General features: G+C 40.7%; 1 protein-coding gene across 6 annotated transcripts in view; it reads left to right on the top strand.

Moving 5' to 3' along the window:
* The window catches only part of CCDC171 (coiled-coil domain containing 171), a 394,098-nt gene that overhangs the window by 82,883 nt on the left and 297,264 nt on the right, over window positions 1-13,951 (top strand). For all 6 annotated transcript variants that reach the window (XM_089317363.1, XM_089317367.1, XM_070052470.2 and 3 more), the window contains 2 exons: window positions 1,075-1,167; window positions 9,150-9,310. In XM_089317363.1, coding sequence (XP_089173489.1) covers window positions 1,075-1,167; window positions 9,150-9,310 — 254 coding nt within the window. The remainder of the gene's footprint in view (window positions 1-1,074; window positions 1,168-9,149; window positions 9,311-13,951) is intronic.

Genomic DNA, 13,951 nt, shown 5'->3' on the forward strand with positions numbered 1-13,951 from the left:
TCAGCATATTAAGTAATCTGCCAAATGCCCTCAAAAATCATAATATGAAAATAACTCAATTAAAACATGAGGAAAGATGTTAGTAGAGCCTTCACTCAAGAAGATATACAAATGGCAAATAGGGACATGAAAAAGGAAATATAAATTAAAACTAAAATGAGATGCCTATTTGAATGTCTGTAATATTCCCCAAAATAAAACAAACAAATAAATGATCATAACAAATGTTGAAGATGTGGAACAGTAGGAAATTTCATACATTGCTGTGGTATGACCATTTTGGAAAATAGTATATCAGTCTCTTAAAATATTCAATATATACTGTCCATTTGACCCAGTCATTCTGCTCCTCACTAGTTATCCCAGAGAAATGAAAGTATGTGCCCTTGCAATAAATGCTCATAGCAGCTTTATCTGTGATAGTACACATTGGAAACAAATGTTTGTTTGCAGGTCAACAGAGAAATCAGTATGATATTAACACAGTGGAAGTGTGTTTGACAATAAAAAGGAATGAGCTATTGTTGCCTGCAATCACACAGATAAATTTCAAAATACTTCTGCAGGGGAGAAGAAACCAGGCAATAAAGAGTTTGCATTATAGGACTCAACTGACATAGAATTCCAGGAAATACAAACTCCTCTATAGGGCAGAATTAGCAGGTTGGTTGTTACTTGGAAAGGGGGGTAGGGTGGAGAGGGCTAGGGGAATACTTTACCGAGGGACATAAGGAATCTTTTAAGGGTGACTGTGGCAATGATTTCATGGATGTTTATTTGTAAAACCTTACCAAGTTGTATACTTCCAATATATGTAGATTGTTGTATCTGAATTTTACCCCAGTAAAACTGAAAAATGAGAAAGCAAGCTGTGGACCATTCTTCTTAAACATGAGTTTAAACTTCACTCCTACAAAGTGAAAAAAAAAAAAAGCAAAACCAAATAAACAAACAAAAACATCAAAGACCACAACTATAGTAACCTAAAGTGCTAATTACAATTCTGCAATATAGTAATCCGTATCTACTTTAAATACCAATGTTTATGAGTTTAAACTTTTAATTTGTTTTTAGGCAACTACTCTAAGAGTGAGGAAATTAGAAGAAAATATTGAAGCAGAAAGAGCAGCACATCTGGAATCAAAATTTAATTCTGAAATTATTCAGGTAAGATGTGAACAAGTATTTTTGGTATGTATTTTCTTAAATTGTATTATAACAGCCAAGTAAAGCAGCGCTATGTTCAGAGAACCAAGATGTACATTTGGAATGGAGAGTGTATTGCAGTGATCCTTATTGCTGTATTTATGATAGGGATGCAGTTGAGGATATATTATGTTAATGGAGAAGTTGACACTACAGCCTACAGGCCAGGTCTCACCCATTGTTCTTGTGAAGTTTCATCTTGTCTCCGCCTGCTTTTGTGCTACAATGGCAGGTAAAGTAGTTGTGGCAGAGACCTCAGGGAGTAGCAAGCTCAAAATGTGAATATTTACCATCCGACCCTTTACAGAAAACTTCCCTAACCCACTTTTCCTTCCCTAACCCACTATGCTACAGCAACAGCCAAAATCTTAGAATTAAATGGAGGCATCCCTAAGGATAGTGTTTTTGCTAGGTGTTGGAGAATGAGATGGGTTTTCCTTTTATTTATTTATTTTTAAAGATTTATTTATTTATTTAAACAGTTACAGAGAGGCATATGCAGAGACAGAGAGAGGTCTTCTATCCACCGGTTCACTCCCCAATTAGTGGTAATAGCCAGACCTGCACCAATCCAAAGCCAGGAGCCAGCATCCTCTTCTGGGTCTCCCATGCGGGTACAGAGGCCCAGGGGCTTGGGCCATCTTCTATTGCTTTCCCAGGCCATAGCAGAGAGCTGGATCAAAAGTGGAACAGCCGGGACTCAAACTGGTGCCCATATGGTATGTTGACACTGCAGGTGATGGCTTTACCAGCTATGCCACTGCTCTGGTCCCTGTGATGGGATTTCTAAGAGAAATGAGGGCACAGCATTTTAATTAGGGGTTGTTTGGACCAGGTCTGACATGCTCTGAGAGCATTTTTATAAAATTTTATTGGAAGATAGCCATGACTATTTTTTTATAGATTGTTTATGAATGCTTGTTAGATTAAGACCCTATGACCCACAAAATGTAAAATATTCACTCTATAAGCCTTTACAGAAAAAGGTAGCTGACCACTGTTCTAAAAAGAGAGAATGCATGAGTAAAGCTACTAAATAAGAGTGTGCTTGTTATTTTGGGGGAATACCATGCACTGTGGTATGGTGGAGCTTAGGGATAAGTTTGGAGATACTGTGGAAAGGTGTGTGATGAGACTTTCGAAAGACTTTAAATTTTTTTTTAACTTTTATTAAATGAATATAAATTTTCCAAAGTACAGCTTATGGATTACAATGGCTTTCCCCCCCCCCCATAACTTCCCTCCCACCCACAATCCTCCCCTTTCCCTCTCCCTCCCCCCTTCCATTCACATCATGATTCATTTTCAATTTTCTTTATATACAGAAGATCAGTTTAGCATATATTAAGTAAAGATTTCAACAGTTTGCACCCACATAGAAACACAAAGTGAACAATACTGTTTCAGTACTAGTTATAGCATTAAATCACAATGTACAGCACATTAAGGACAGAGATCCTACATGAGGAGTAAGTGCACAGTGACTCCTGTTGTTGACTTAACAATTTGACACTCTTGTTTATGGCGTCAGTAATCACTGTAGGCTCTTGTCATGAGCTGCCAAGGCTATGGAAGCCTTTTGAGTTCACCGACTCTGATCCTATTTAGACAAGGTCGTAGTCAGAGTGGAAGTTCTCTCCTCCCTTCAGAGAAAGGTACCTCCTTCTTTGATGACCTGTTCTTTCCACTGGGATCTCACTCGCAGAGATCTTTCATTTAGTTAGTTAGTTAGTGTTTGTTTGTTTGGTGTTTGTTTTTTTTTTTTTTTTTTTTTTTTTTTTTTTTTTTTTTTTGCCAGAGTGTTTTGGCTTTCCATGCCTGTAATACTCTCATGGGCTTTTCAGCCAGATCTGCGTGCCTTAAGGGCTGATTCTGAGGCCAGAGTGCTGTTTAGGACATCTGCCATTCTATGGATCTGCTGTGTATACCGCTTCCCATGTTGGATCGTTCTCTCCCTTTTTTATTCTATCAGCTAGTATTTGCAGACACTAGTCTTGTTTATGTGCTCCCTTTGGCTCCTAGTCCTATCATTATGATCAGTTGTGAATAGAAATTGATCACTTGGACTAGTGAGATGGCATTGGTACATGCCACCTTGATGGGATTGAATTGGAATCCCCTGGTATATTTCTAACTCTACCGTTTGAGGTAAGTTATCTTGAGCATGTCCTGAATTGCACATCTCTTCCCTCTCTTATTCCCACTCTTATATTTAACAGGGATCACTTTTCAGTTAAGTTTCAACACTTAAGAATAACTGTGTATTGATTACAGTATTCAACCAAAAGTATTAAATAGAACAAACAAAAAGAATACTAAGAGGGATAACGTATTAAGTTGTTCATCAAGTCAGGGCAAGGGCTGATCAAGTCACTGTTTCTCATAGTGTTCATTTCACTTTAACAGGTTTCCCCTTTGGTGCTCAGTTAATTGTAACCGATCAGGGAGAACATATGATATTTGTCCCTTTGGGACTGGCTTAATTCACTCAGCATAATGTTTTCCAGATTCCTCCATCTTGTTGCAAATGACCGGGTTTCATTGTTTTTGACTGCTGTATAGTATTCTATAGAGTACATGTCCCATAATTTCTTTATCCAGTCTACTGTTGATGGGCCTTTGGGTTGGTTCCAGGTCTTAGCTATTGTGAATTGAGCTGCAATAAACATTAAGGTGCAGACAGCTTTTTTGTTTGCCAATTTAATTTCCTTTGGGTAAATTCCAAGGAGTGGGATGGCTGGGTTGTATGGTAGGGTTATATTCAGATTTCTGAGGAATCTCCAGACTGACTTCCATAGTGTCTTAACCAGTTTGCATTCCCACCAACAGTGGGTTAGTGTCCCTTTTCCCCCACATCCTCTCCAGCATCTGTTGTTGGTAGATTTCTGAATGTGAGCCATTCTAACCAGGGTGAGGTGAAACCTCATTGTAGTCTTGATTTGCATTTCCCTGATTGGAAAGGCCTTAAATTTTAGCAAATAGAATCTTTGATGTGTAACCTTGTTTAAACAACTCTTTGTGCAAGATGCAACTACATTTATAAGGGTTGTGCATTAATTCTTTTTTTATATTTAATAAAATACCTCATTTACCAACAAAATTCTGAGACCCATATATTTGTTTTTATTTTATTTTTTATTTTGTTTTTTATTTTTGACAGGCAGAGTGGACAGTGAGAGAGAGACAGAGAGAAAGGTCTTCCTTTTGCTGTTGGTTCACCCTCCAATGGCCGCCGCGGCTGGCGCTCTGCTGCTGGCGCATTGCGCTGATCCAAAGCCAGGAGCCAGGAGCTTCTCCTGGTCTCCCATGGGGTGCAGGGCCCAAGCACTTGGGCCATCCTCCACTGCACTCCCGGGCCATTGCAGAGAGCTGGCCTGGAAGAGGGGCAACCGGGACAGAATCCAGTGCCCCAACCGGGACTAGAACCCGGTGTGCTGGCGCCGCAAGGCGGAGGATTAGCCTCTTGAGCCACGGTGCTGGCCCGAGACCCATATATTTGTTAAAGCAAACTGTGTAAGTTAAATTAAGGAAAAAAGATTGGCACTCAAAAATTATATCAGTAAACAATACAACTGAAGTTTTAAGGTCATGAAATAATTTTTTTCAGGGGCTGGTATTTTGTCTCAGTGGGTTCAGCTGCTGCTTATGATTCTGAATTATAAGATGAATCTGTATTGGATTCCTGATTTGGGTCCCAGCTTCTCTGCTTCTGATCTAGCTCCCTGCTAAATGCCCCTGAGAAAGCAGTGGAGGGTGGCCCCAGTGCTTGGGCCCCTGCCACCAATGTGGGAGACCTCGGTGAAGTTTTGGGCTCCAGGCATCAGCCTCTCTTCTTCTATCACTCAGCCTTTCGAGTAAATAAATAAATAAATCTTTAAAAAAGTAGATTTTCATTGTATTTATAATATTTTTAAGAGTATATATTGAATTGTTACAAAAATGAAAATTATATATAATTTTTGCTAGTGTGCTTTAAAATCAATATTTGATATTTAGCTTACTGCTTAGGCTTAGAACAAATAGAAGTTTATACTTGAAGCATAAGTTTATAAATACTGACAAATATTTTCAGTGAGGGTACTTCTAATAATAATCAGTCTCCGACTAGTATAAATGTGACGCTCTAAGTGACTATAGTCACCATCTCATAAACCACTGTTAATATGCTTTTGAAGTCTTTTGTTATTAAATTTATATGTTGCGAAAAAGTGAGAATGTGTATGGGTGGCATTTATCTTCTCACATCCTATATCTGAGTAACTTGGTTTGATTCCTGGCTCTAGCTGCTGGCATATAGGTCCTGCCCGTGCAGACACAGGGAGGCAGCAGGAATGGCTCAAGTAGTTGGGTTCTTACCATAAGGGAGATCTGGATTGCATTCCTGGTTCCTGAATTTGCAGATATTTGGAGAGTGAAGCGGCAGATAGGAACTCTCTTTGTCTTTCTCTGTCTGCCTTGCAAATAAATAAGTTAAATTAAAAAAATGAGAAGGAAGAGTGAAAAACAAGAGTTTACTCAAATTTGTTAGCTTGTTGTCTTCTTTAAATTGCATTGTTTTTACATTTGTTATTAAGTATGCTTATTTTCTGAAAGCAGATAGCAATGTAAACAAGAAAATGTTTCATAGATTTGTTGTTTGGCATGTAGACATTGGTTTTAGACAAAACAAAGAAGAACAGTTTTTTTTTAGATTTATTTATTTATTTGAAAGTCTGAGAAGGCTGAGTTAGAGAGAGAGAAAGAGCAAGAGAGAGAGAGATCTTCCATCTGCTGGTTCACTTCTCAGATTGCTGCAATAGCTGGGGCTGGGCCTGACTGAACCCAGGAACCAGGGGCTTCTTCCATTGTCTCTCACATGGGTGCAGGGGCCCAAGAACTTGGGCTGTACTCCACTGCTTTTCAAAGCACATTAGTAGGGAGCTGGATTAGAAGTGGAGCAGCTGGGACTCGAACTGGTGCCTATATGGGATGCTGGCACTACAGGCAACAGCTTAATCCATTACACCACAGTGCCAGTCCCAAGAAAAAGTATAAATGGAAAAATCTGAGAATTAAATTGAATTGTACCTGCATACTTATTTTTTTCCTAGGTTTAGGTAAGAATATTGACCTACTCAAGAGCTAAGACTGGGGCAGAAGTTTGATTAAGATATCAGCTAGCTTGTCTTTCAATTATTGCTGTTTCCTTCCTTCTCTCCTTCCCTCCCTCCTTCCTTCTCTCCTTCCCTCCCTCCCTCTTTCTCTCCTTCCCTCCCTCCCTCCTTCTCTCCTTCCCTCCCTCCCTCCCTCCCTCCCTCCCTCCTTCCCTTCCTCCCTTCCTCCCTCTCTTTCTCTCTCTCACTCTCTTTCTTTCTCTCTCTCTCCTTTCTTTCTTTCTTTCTTTCTTTCTTTCTTTCTTTCTTTCTTTCTTTCTTTCTTTCTTTCCTTTCCTTCCTTCCTTCCTTCCTTCCTTCCTTCCTTCCTTCCTTCCTTCCTTCCTTCCTTCCTCTCTCTCTCTCTCTCTCTCTCTTTCTTTCTTTCTTTCTTTCTTTCTTTCTTTCTTTCTTTCTTTCTTTCTTTCTTTCTTTCTTTCTTTCTTTCTTTCTTTCTTTCTTTCTTTCTTTCTTTCTTTCTTTCTTTCTTTCTTTCTTTCTTTCTTTCTTTCTTTCTTTCTTTCTTTCTTTCTTTCTTTCTTTCTTTCTTTCTTTCTTTCTTTCTTTCTTTCTTTCTTTCTTTCTTTCTTTCTTTCTTTCTTTCTTTCTTTCTTTCTTTCTTTCTTTCTTTCTTTCTTTCTTTCTCTATTTGAAAGAGGTACAGGGAGAGGGAGAGGGAGAGGGAGGTTGAGCTCGATCTTCTGTCTGCTGGTTCACTTCCCTGATGGCCTCAACAGCTGAGACTGGGAAAGGCTGAAGCCAGAAACCAGGAGCTTCTTCCCGGTCTCACATATTAATGGTCAGGGCCCAAGAACTTGGGTCATCCTCTGCTGCTTTTCCCAGGCCATTAGCAGGAAGCTGGATTGGAACAGCTGGGACACAAATCAACACTAATGTAGAATGCTGTCATTGCAGGTGATGGCTTTACCCACTATGCCACAATGCTGCCACAACATTGTTTTCAATGTATATTGACAATGCAGTGTTCTATAGCCTTACATGGAGACCTGTATAGAGACCTTTGTTTTAAAAAGTTAATTTTATAGACTTTTTTAAAGCTACATATTCTTTTGTGGGAATGTAATTTGTTTATCCATTCTACTATTGGTAGACACAGGGAATAATTTTCTTTTTTTAAAAAAATGATTGTTTAGGGACCAGTGTTGTGGCACAGCAGGTTAAGCCACCTCTTGTGACACCAGCATCCCATATTGTAGTTCTGGTTGCTTTCCTAGCTGCTCTGTTTCCCGTCCAGCTTCCTGCTAACATGCCTGAGAAGGCAGCAGAAGATGGCTCAAATGCTTCAGACCTTACACCCATGTAGGAAACACAGATAGAGTTGTGACTTCTGGCTTCAGCTTGACCCAGCCATAGCCCTTACGGCCATTTGGGGAGTTAACCAGTAGATGGAAGATTCTCTCTCTCTCTCTCTTTCTCTCATTCAAACTGCCTTTCAGGCTGTCGCAGTGGTTCAATAGGCTAATCCTCTGCCTGCAGCACCAGCACCCCGGGTTCTAGTCTCCGTCGTGGTGCTGGATTCTGTCCCGGTTGCCCCTCTTCCAGGCCAGCTCTCTGCTGTGGCCCGGGAGTGCAGTGGAGAATGGCCCAAGTCCTTGGGCCCTGCACCTGCATGGGAGACCAGAAGAAGCACATGGCTCCTGGCTTCGGATCAGCGTGATGCGCTGGCCACAGCGCATCACATCCACAGCGGCCATTGGGGGCTGAACCAACGGAAAAAGAAGACCTTTCTCTCTCTCTCACTGTCCACTCTGCCTGTCAAAAACAAAAACAAAAACAAAAACAAAAACAAAAACAAAACCTGCCTTTCAAGTAAATCTTTTAAAAAATTATTTATTTGAGATGGAGAGAGTGAGAATGAGAGAGAGAAAACACACTTCTATCTGCTGATTCACTCTCTAAATGCCTTCAGTGGTTGGGGTTGAGCTAGGACCAAAGCCAGGAACTGGGAACAGAGTCCAGGTCAGCCACATGGATGGCAGGAGCCCAGTTATTTGAGCTATCACTGCTACCTCTCAGGGTCTGCATTAGTAGGATGTTGGAGTCAGGAGTTGGAGTCTGGAATTAAACCCAGGTACTCTGATATGGGACTTGTACATCTTAACTACTAGGCTAAATGGCTGCTTTGAGAATATAGTTATTAAAATGTCTTCTTATATAAAATTTTAAATGTGTACAAAACTAGAGAGAATAGCAAAATGCATCCTTGGGTACTGTCAGCCAATGCCAACAACCTACCTCAGATGGTTTGTGTCTTAGCCGTTACCCGCCTGCACTCTCTCACTCCCACATCATTGTGAAGCAAATTCCAGATATCAAGTCATTACAAATATAAATTTTTCAGTCAAGTAGTATTGTGTGTAAGTTCATTTTTATACAGTAAGAAGTGTCCAGGTATATAAAGATCTATTAAACTTCTTAGACTTTTGATGGTATTCATATGGAAAAGTTTCTCGTAGGAGAGGAAGAATACTTCCCTTAAGTTTTCAAAAACCACTTAACTTCTCATATTTATAAGAGAAGCCTCTGACTGGATTAGTAGGTCATGGTAAGGCACTTTGGTGGATGGGTGTCTGTCCTTTTCCATAGCACCAAGAACTACTTGTTATTTTTCCACTGTTTTTCTTTTCTGTTAAGCATATTAAGAGAGTAAATAAAGTGTGTTTTATTTTCATTTTTAAACCAAAGCAGAAAGAGAGAAGTGTTTGGATGAATGATAATATGCTGTTTATCATTTAAGATGGATGCTTGCATTTCTTATCTTGTTTTAATTATGTCTCTGTCATCTGGTAGTTACGGATCCGAGACCTTGAAGGAGCTTTGCAAGTAGAGAAGGCTAGCCAAGCAGAAGCTGTTGCTGATTTGGAAATGATCAAGAATGAATTCAAAGAAGTTGAAAGTGCATATGAACGAGAAAAGCTCAATGCACAAGAGAGCTTTGCAAAACTAAATTTGTAAGTATTTTGCTGTAAAATCCTCTGAATTAATGTAAAGATTTTATGAAAACTATTTACATATGAATGCATATTATTTTAGCTATTGTTCCCTTTAATGTCAGGAATATATTGTAGGCAAGGGACTTCATAAGGTGTAGCTAAACATCCTAGTATAGGTAAATATGGACATCCTTTCTAAAATTTGAAGTATTTCAAGTTCCTAGAAATGCAGTTATACAGTAGAATAAATATGTTAAAGCATTTTCCATTATATTTATGAGAATAATGCAGTATCTTTTTTTTTTTTTTTGACAGGCAGAGTTAGACAGTGAGAGAGAGAGACAGAGAGAAAGGTCTTCCTTCTGTTGGCTCACCCCCCAAATGGCCACTATGGCCAGAGTGCTGCGCTGATCCAAAGCCAGGAGCCAGGTGTTTCTTCCTCGTCTCCCATGCGGGTACACGGCCCAAGGACCTGGGCCATCCTCCATTGCCTTCCCGGGCCACAGCAGAGAGCTGGACTGGAAGAGGAGCAACTGGGACTAGTACCCGGTGCCCCAACCGGGACTAGAACCTGGGGTGCCGGCGCCGCAGGCGGAGGATTAGCCTAGTGAGCCGCGGTGCTGGCCAAGCAGTATCTTATTTTTAAAAAAAGATTTATTTTGTTTATTTGAAAGACAGAATTACAGAGAGAGGTAGAGCCAGAGAGAGAGAAAGAAGGGTCTTCTATCTGCTGGTTCATTCCCCAAATGACCCCAGTGGCCAGGGTTGAACTAATCCAAAGCCAGGATCCAGGAGCTCCCACGCAGGTGTAGGGGCCCAAGGACTTGGGCCATCTTCTACTGCTTTCCCAGGCCATAGCAGACCAGAAGTGGAGCAGGTGGGACTCGAACTGGCACCTGTAGGGATGCCAGCCCTGCAGGCCAGGTCTTTAACCCACTATACCACAGAACCAGCTCCAGTGCAATATCTTTTAAAACTGACTTCTAGGCCACATAAAATGAGCTTTGTGAAGTTAGATAATGCTTAAGATAGTCTTGAATTGCAAAAAATAGTAGTCACGTGACTAGTGCTTCTAACACGTAGTTTGCTATGTGCTGGCATTACATGGTTTCATTTATTTTATCTAAGTCCTTATAAGGTAACTTTATTTTTTTAAAAAGATTTATTTTGATTATTTGACAGTCGAGTTACATAAAGAGAGGAGAGGCAGAGAGAGAGAGAGAGAGAGAGAGACAGAGAGAGAGGTCTTCCATCCGATGGTTCACTCCCCAATTGGCCGCAACGCCAGAGCTGCACCTATCAGAAGCCAGGAGCCAGGAGCTTCTTCTGGGTCTCCCACACGGGTGCAGGAACCCAAGAACTTGGACCTTCTTCTACTGCTTTCACAGGCTGTAGCAGAGAGTTGGATCAGAAGTGGAGCAGCCAGGTCTTGAACCGGAGCCCGTATGAGACGCTGGTGCTTCAGACCAGGGTGTTAACCTGCTGCGCCACAGCACTGGCCCCAGTAGCTTTATTTTTGAAACAATTCCTAATTTACAGATGTCGAAATCAAGGCTTAACAAGAATAAGGATATACCACTCAGACGTAGAGTCAGAACCCTTCTGACTCCCACTGTTTTAGCCTTTGTCAGTTCAAAAACCTTTCATCTTGAAAGTTCTGTGTTGGGGCTGGTGTTGTGGTGTCACCAGTAAAGATACTGTGATGCCGGCATTATGTATGGGTGCCTGCTAGAGTTCTGGTTGCTCCACTTCTGAGCCAGCTCCCTGCTAGTGGCCTCAGAAAGGCAGCAGAGGATGGCCTGGGTGTTTGGGCCCTTACCACCTGTGTGGGAGACCTAGATGGAGCTCCTAGCTTCAACCTGTCCCAGTGCTAGCAGTTACGGCCATCTGGGGGGTGAACCAGCAAATTGATCTCTTTCTCTCTGTTCTTCTCTCTCTGTAACTCTTTCTTTTATTTTTTTTAAAAGATTTTATTTATTTATTTGGAAGGTAGAGTTACAGACAGTGGGAAAGAGAGAGACAGAGAGAAAGGTCTTCCTTCCGTTGGTTCACTCCCCAGGTGGCCGCAATGGCTGGAGCTGCACCGATCCGAAGCCAGGAGCCAGGAGCTTCTTCCTGGTCTCCCATGTGGGTCCAGGGGCCCAAGCACTGGCTATCTTCTACTGCTCTTCCAGGCCATAGCAGAGAGCTGGACTGGAAGAGGAGCAACCGGGACTAGAACCGGTGCCCATATGGGATGTTGGCACTGCAGGCAGAATATTAACCCAGTGCACACTACGGCACCAGCCCTCTCTCTCTCTAACTCTTTCAAATAAATAAATAGATCTTAAAAAAAACTGAAATGCTTTAAGAAATTTATAATTCTTTAATGTTTCCAAAATAAGTCCCTAGTAGACATTATAAACTATTATTTAAATCTTAGTTTCTATTTATGACACGTAAATAGTTTTCCATTTATACTGACAATATAAAGATTTCTTTTAAAAATATTTTAGCATAAATAATTTTAAACATAAGTATTAAGTAGTAGTAATTATAATGAGTCTTCAAAATTTGTGGAAAATAATATATTATTGAAAAGGTGTGTATAGACCTAAACAAATTTATGCCAAAATAAACTTATCTTAAATTTTTTTTGAAAGAGATGGGATAATGGAGGCAGAGAGAGAGAAAAAGAGAGAGAAGGTGTTAAGAGAAAACAAGAGAGCTCAAATGCCTGCAATGTCTGGTGATGGACTGAGGCCAAAACCAGGAATTGGGAACTCAGTCCAGTTCCTCCTTGTGTGTGATGGGAGCCCAGTTACTTGAACCATCACTGCTATCTTTCAGGATCTGCATTAGAAGAAGCTAGAATTAGGAGCCAGAGGCTGGTATTTTTTTTTATTGGGCATTTTTTAATTTAGTAAATATACATTTCCAAAGTACAGTTTATGGATTACATTGGCTCCCCACCCCATAATTTCCCTCCCACTCGCACCCCTCCCATCTCCCGCTCCCTCTCCCATTCCATTCACATCAAGATTCATTTTCAATTATCTTTATATACAGAAGATCGATTCAGTATATATTAAGATTTCATCAGTTTGCACCCACAAAGAGATACAAAGTGTAAAAATACTGTTTCAGTACTAGTTATAGCATTACTTCACATTGGACAACACATTAAGGACACATCCCACATGAGAAGTAAGTACACAGTGACTCCTGTTGTGACTTAACAATTTGACACTCTTGTTTATGGCGTCAGTAATCTCCCTAGGCTCTAGTCATGAGTTGCCAAGGCTATGGAAGCCTTTTGGGTTCGCCGACTTTGATCTTATTCCAACAGGGTCATAGTCAAAGTGGAAGTTCTCTCCTCCCTTCAGAGAAAGGTACCTCCTTCTTTGATGGCCCCGTTCTTTCCACTGGGATCTCACTTGCAGAGATCTTTCATTTAGGTGGTGGTGGTGGTGGTGGTGGTGGTGGTTGTTGTTTTTTTGTTTTTTTTTTTTTGTTTTTTTTTTGCCAGAGTGTCTTGGCTTTCCATGCCTAATATACTCTCATGGGCTCTTCAGCCATATCCGAATGCCTTAGGGCTGATTCTGAGGTCAGAGTGCTGTTTAGGACATCTGCCATTCTATGAGTCTGCTGTGTATCCCACTTCCCATGTTGGATTGTTCTGTCCCTTTTTGATTCTATCAGTTAGTATTAGCAGACACTAGTCTTCTTTGTGTGATCCCTTTGACTCTTAGACCTATCAGTGTGATCAATTGTGAACTGAAGTTGATCACTTGGACTAGTGAGATGGCATTGGTACATGCCACCTTGATGGGACTGATTTGGAATCCCCTGGCACGTTTCTAACTCCACCATTTGGGCGAAGTCAGCTTGAGCATGTCCCAAATTGTACATCTCTTCCCTCTCTTATTCCCACTCTTATATTTAACAGGGATCACTTTTCAGTTAAAATTTAAACACCTAAGAATAATTGTGTGTTAATTACAGAGTTCAACCAATAGTACTAGAACAAAAAAAAATACTAAAATAGATAAAGTATTACATTGTACATCAACAGTCAGGATAAGAGCTGATCAAGTCACTGTTTCTCATAGTCATTTACTTCAACAGGTTTCCCCTTTGGTGCTCAGTTAGTTGTCGCTGATCAGGGAGAACATGTGATATTTGTCCCTTTGGGACTGGCTTAATTCACTCAGCATAATGTTTTCCAGATTCCTCCATCTTGTTGCAAATGACCGGGTTTCAGTGGTTTTGACGCTGTATATTGTTCTATAGAGTACATGTCCCATAATTTCTTTATCCAGTCTACTGTTGATGGGCCTTTGGGTTGGTTCCAGGTCTTAGCTATTGTGAATTGAGCTGCAATAAACATTAAGGTGCAGACAGCTTTTTTGTTTGCCAATTTAATTTCCTTTGGGTAAATCCAAGGAGTGGGATGGCTGGGTTGTATGGTAGGGTTATATTCAGATTTCTGAGGAATCTCCAGACTGACTTCCATAGTGTCTTAACCAGTTTGCATTCCCACCAACAGTGGGTTAGTGTCCCTTTTCCCCCACATCCTCTCCAGCATCTGTTGTTGGTAGATTTCTGAATGTGAGCCATTCTAACCAGGGTGAGGTGAAACCTCATTGTGGTCTTGATTCGCATTTCCCTGATTGCTAG

This window comes from Oryctolagus cuniculus, chromosome 1, assembly GCF_051225735.1.
Source record: "Oryctolagus cuniculus isolate XC-2025 breed Fujian yellow rabbit chromosome 1, ASM5122573v1, whole genome shotgun sequence".
Classification (NCBI taxonomy): domain Eukaryota; kingdom Metazoa; phylum Chordata; class Mammalia; order Lagomorpha; family Leporidae; genus Oryctolagus; species Oryctolagus cuniculus.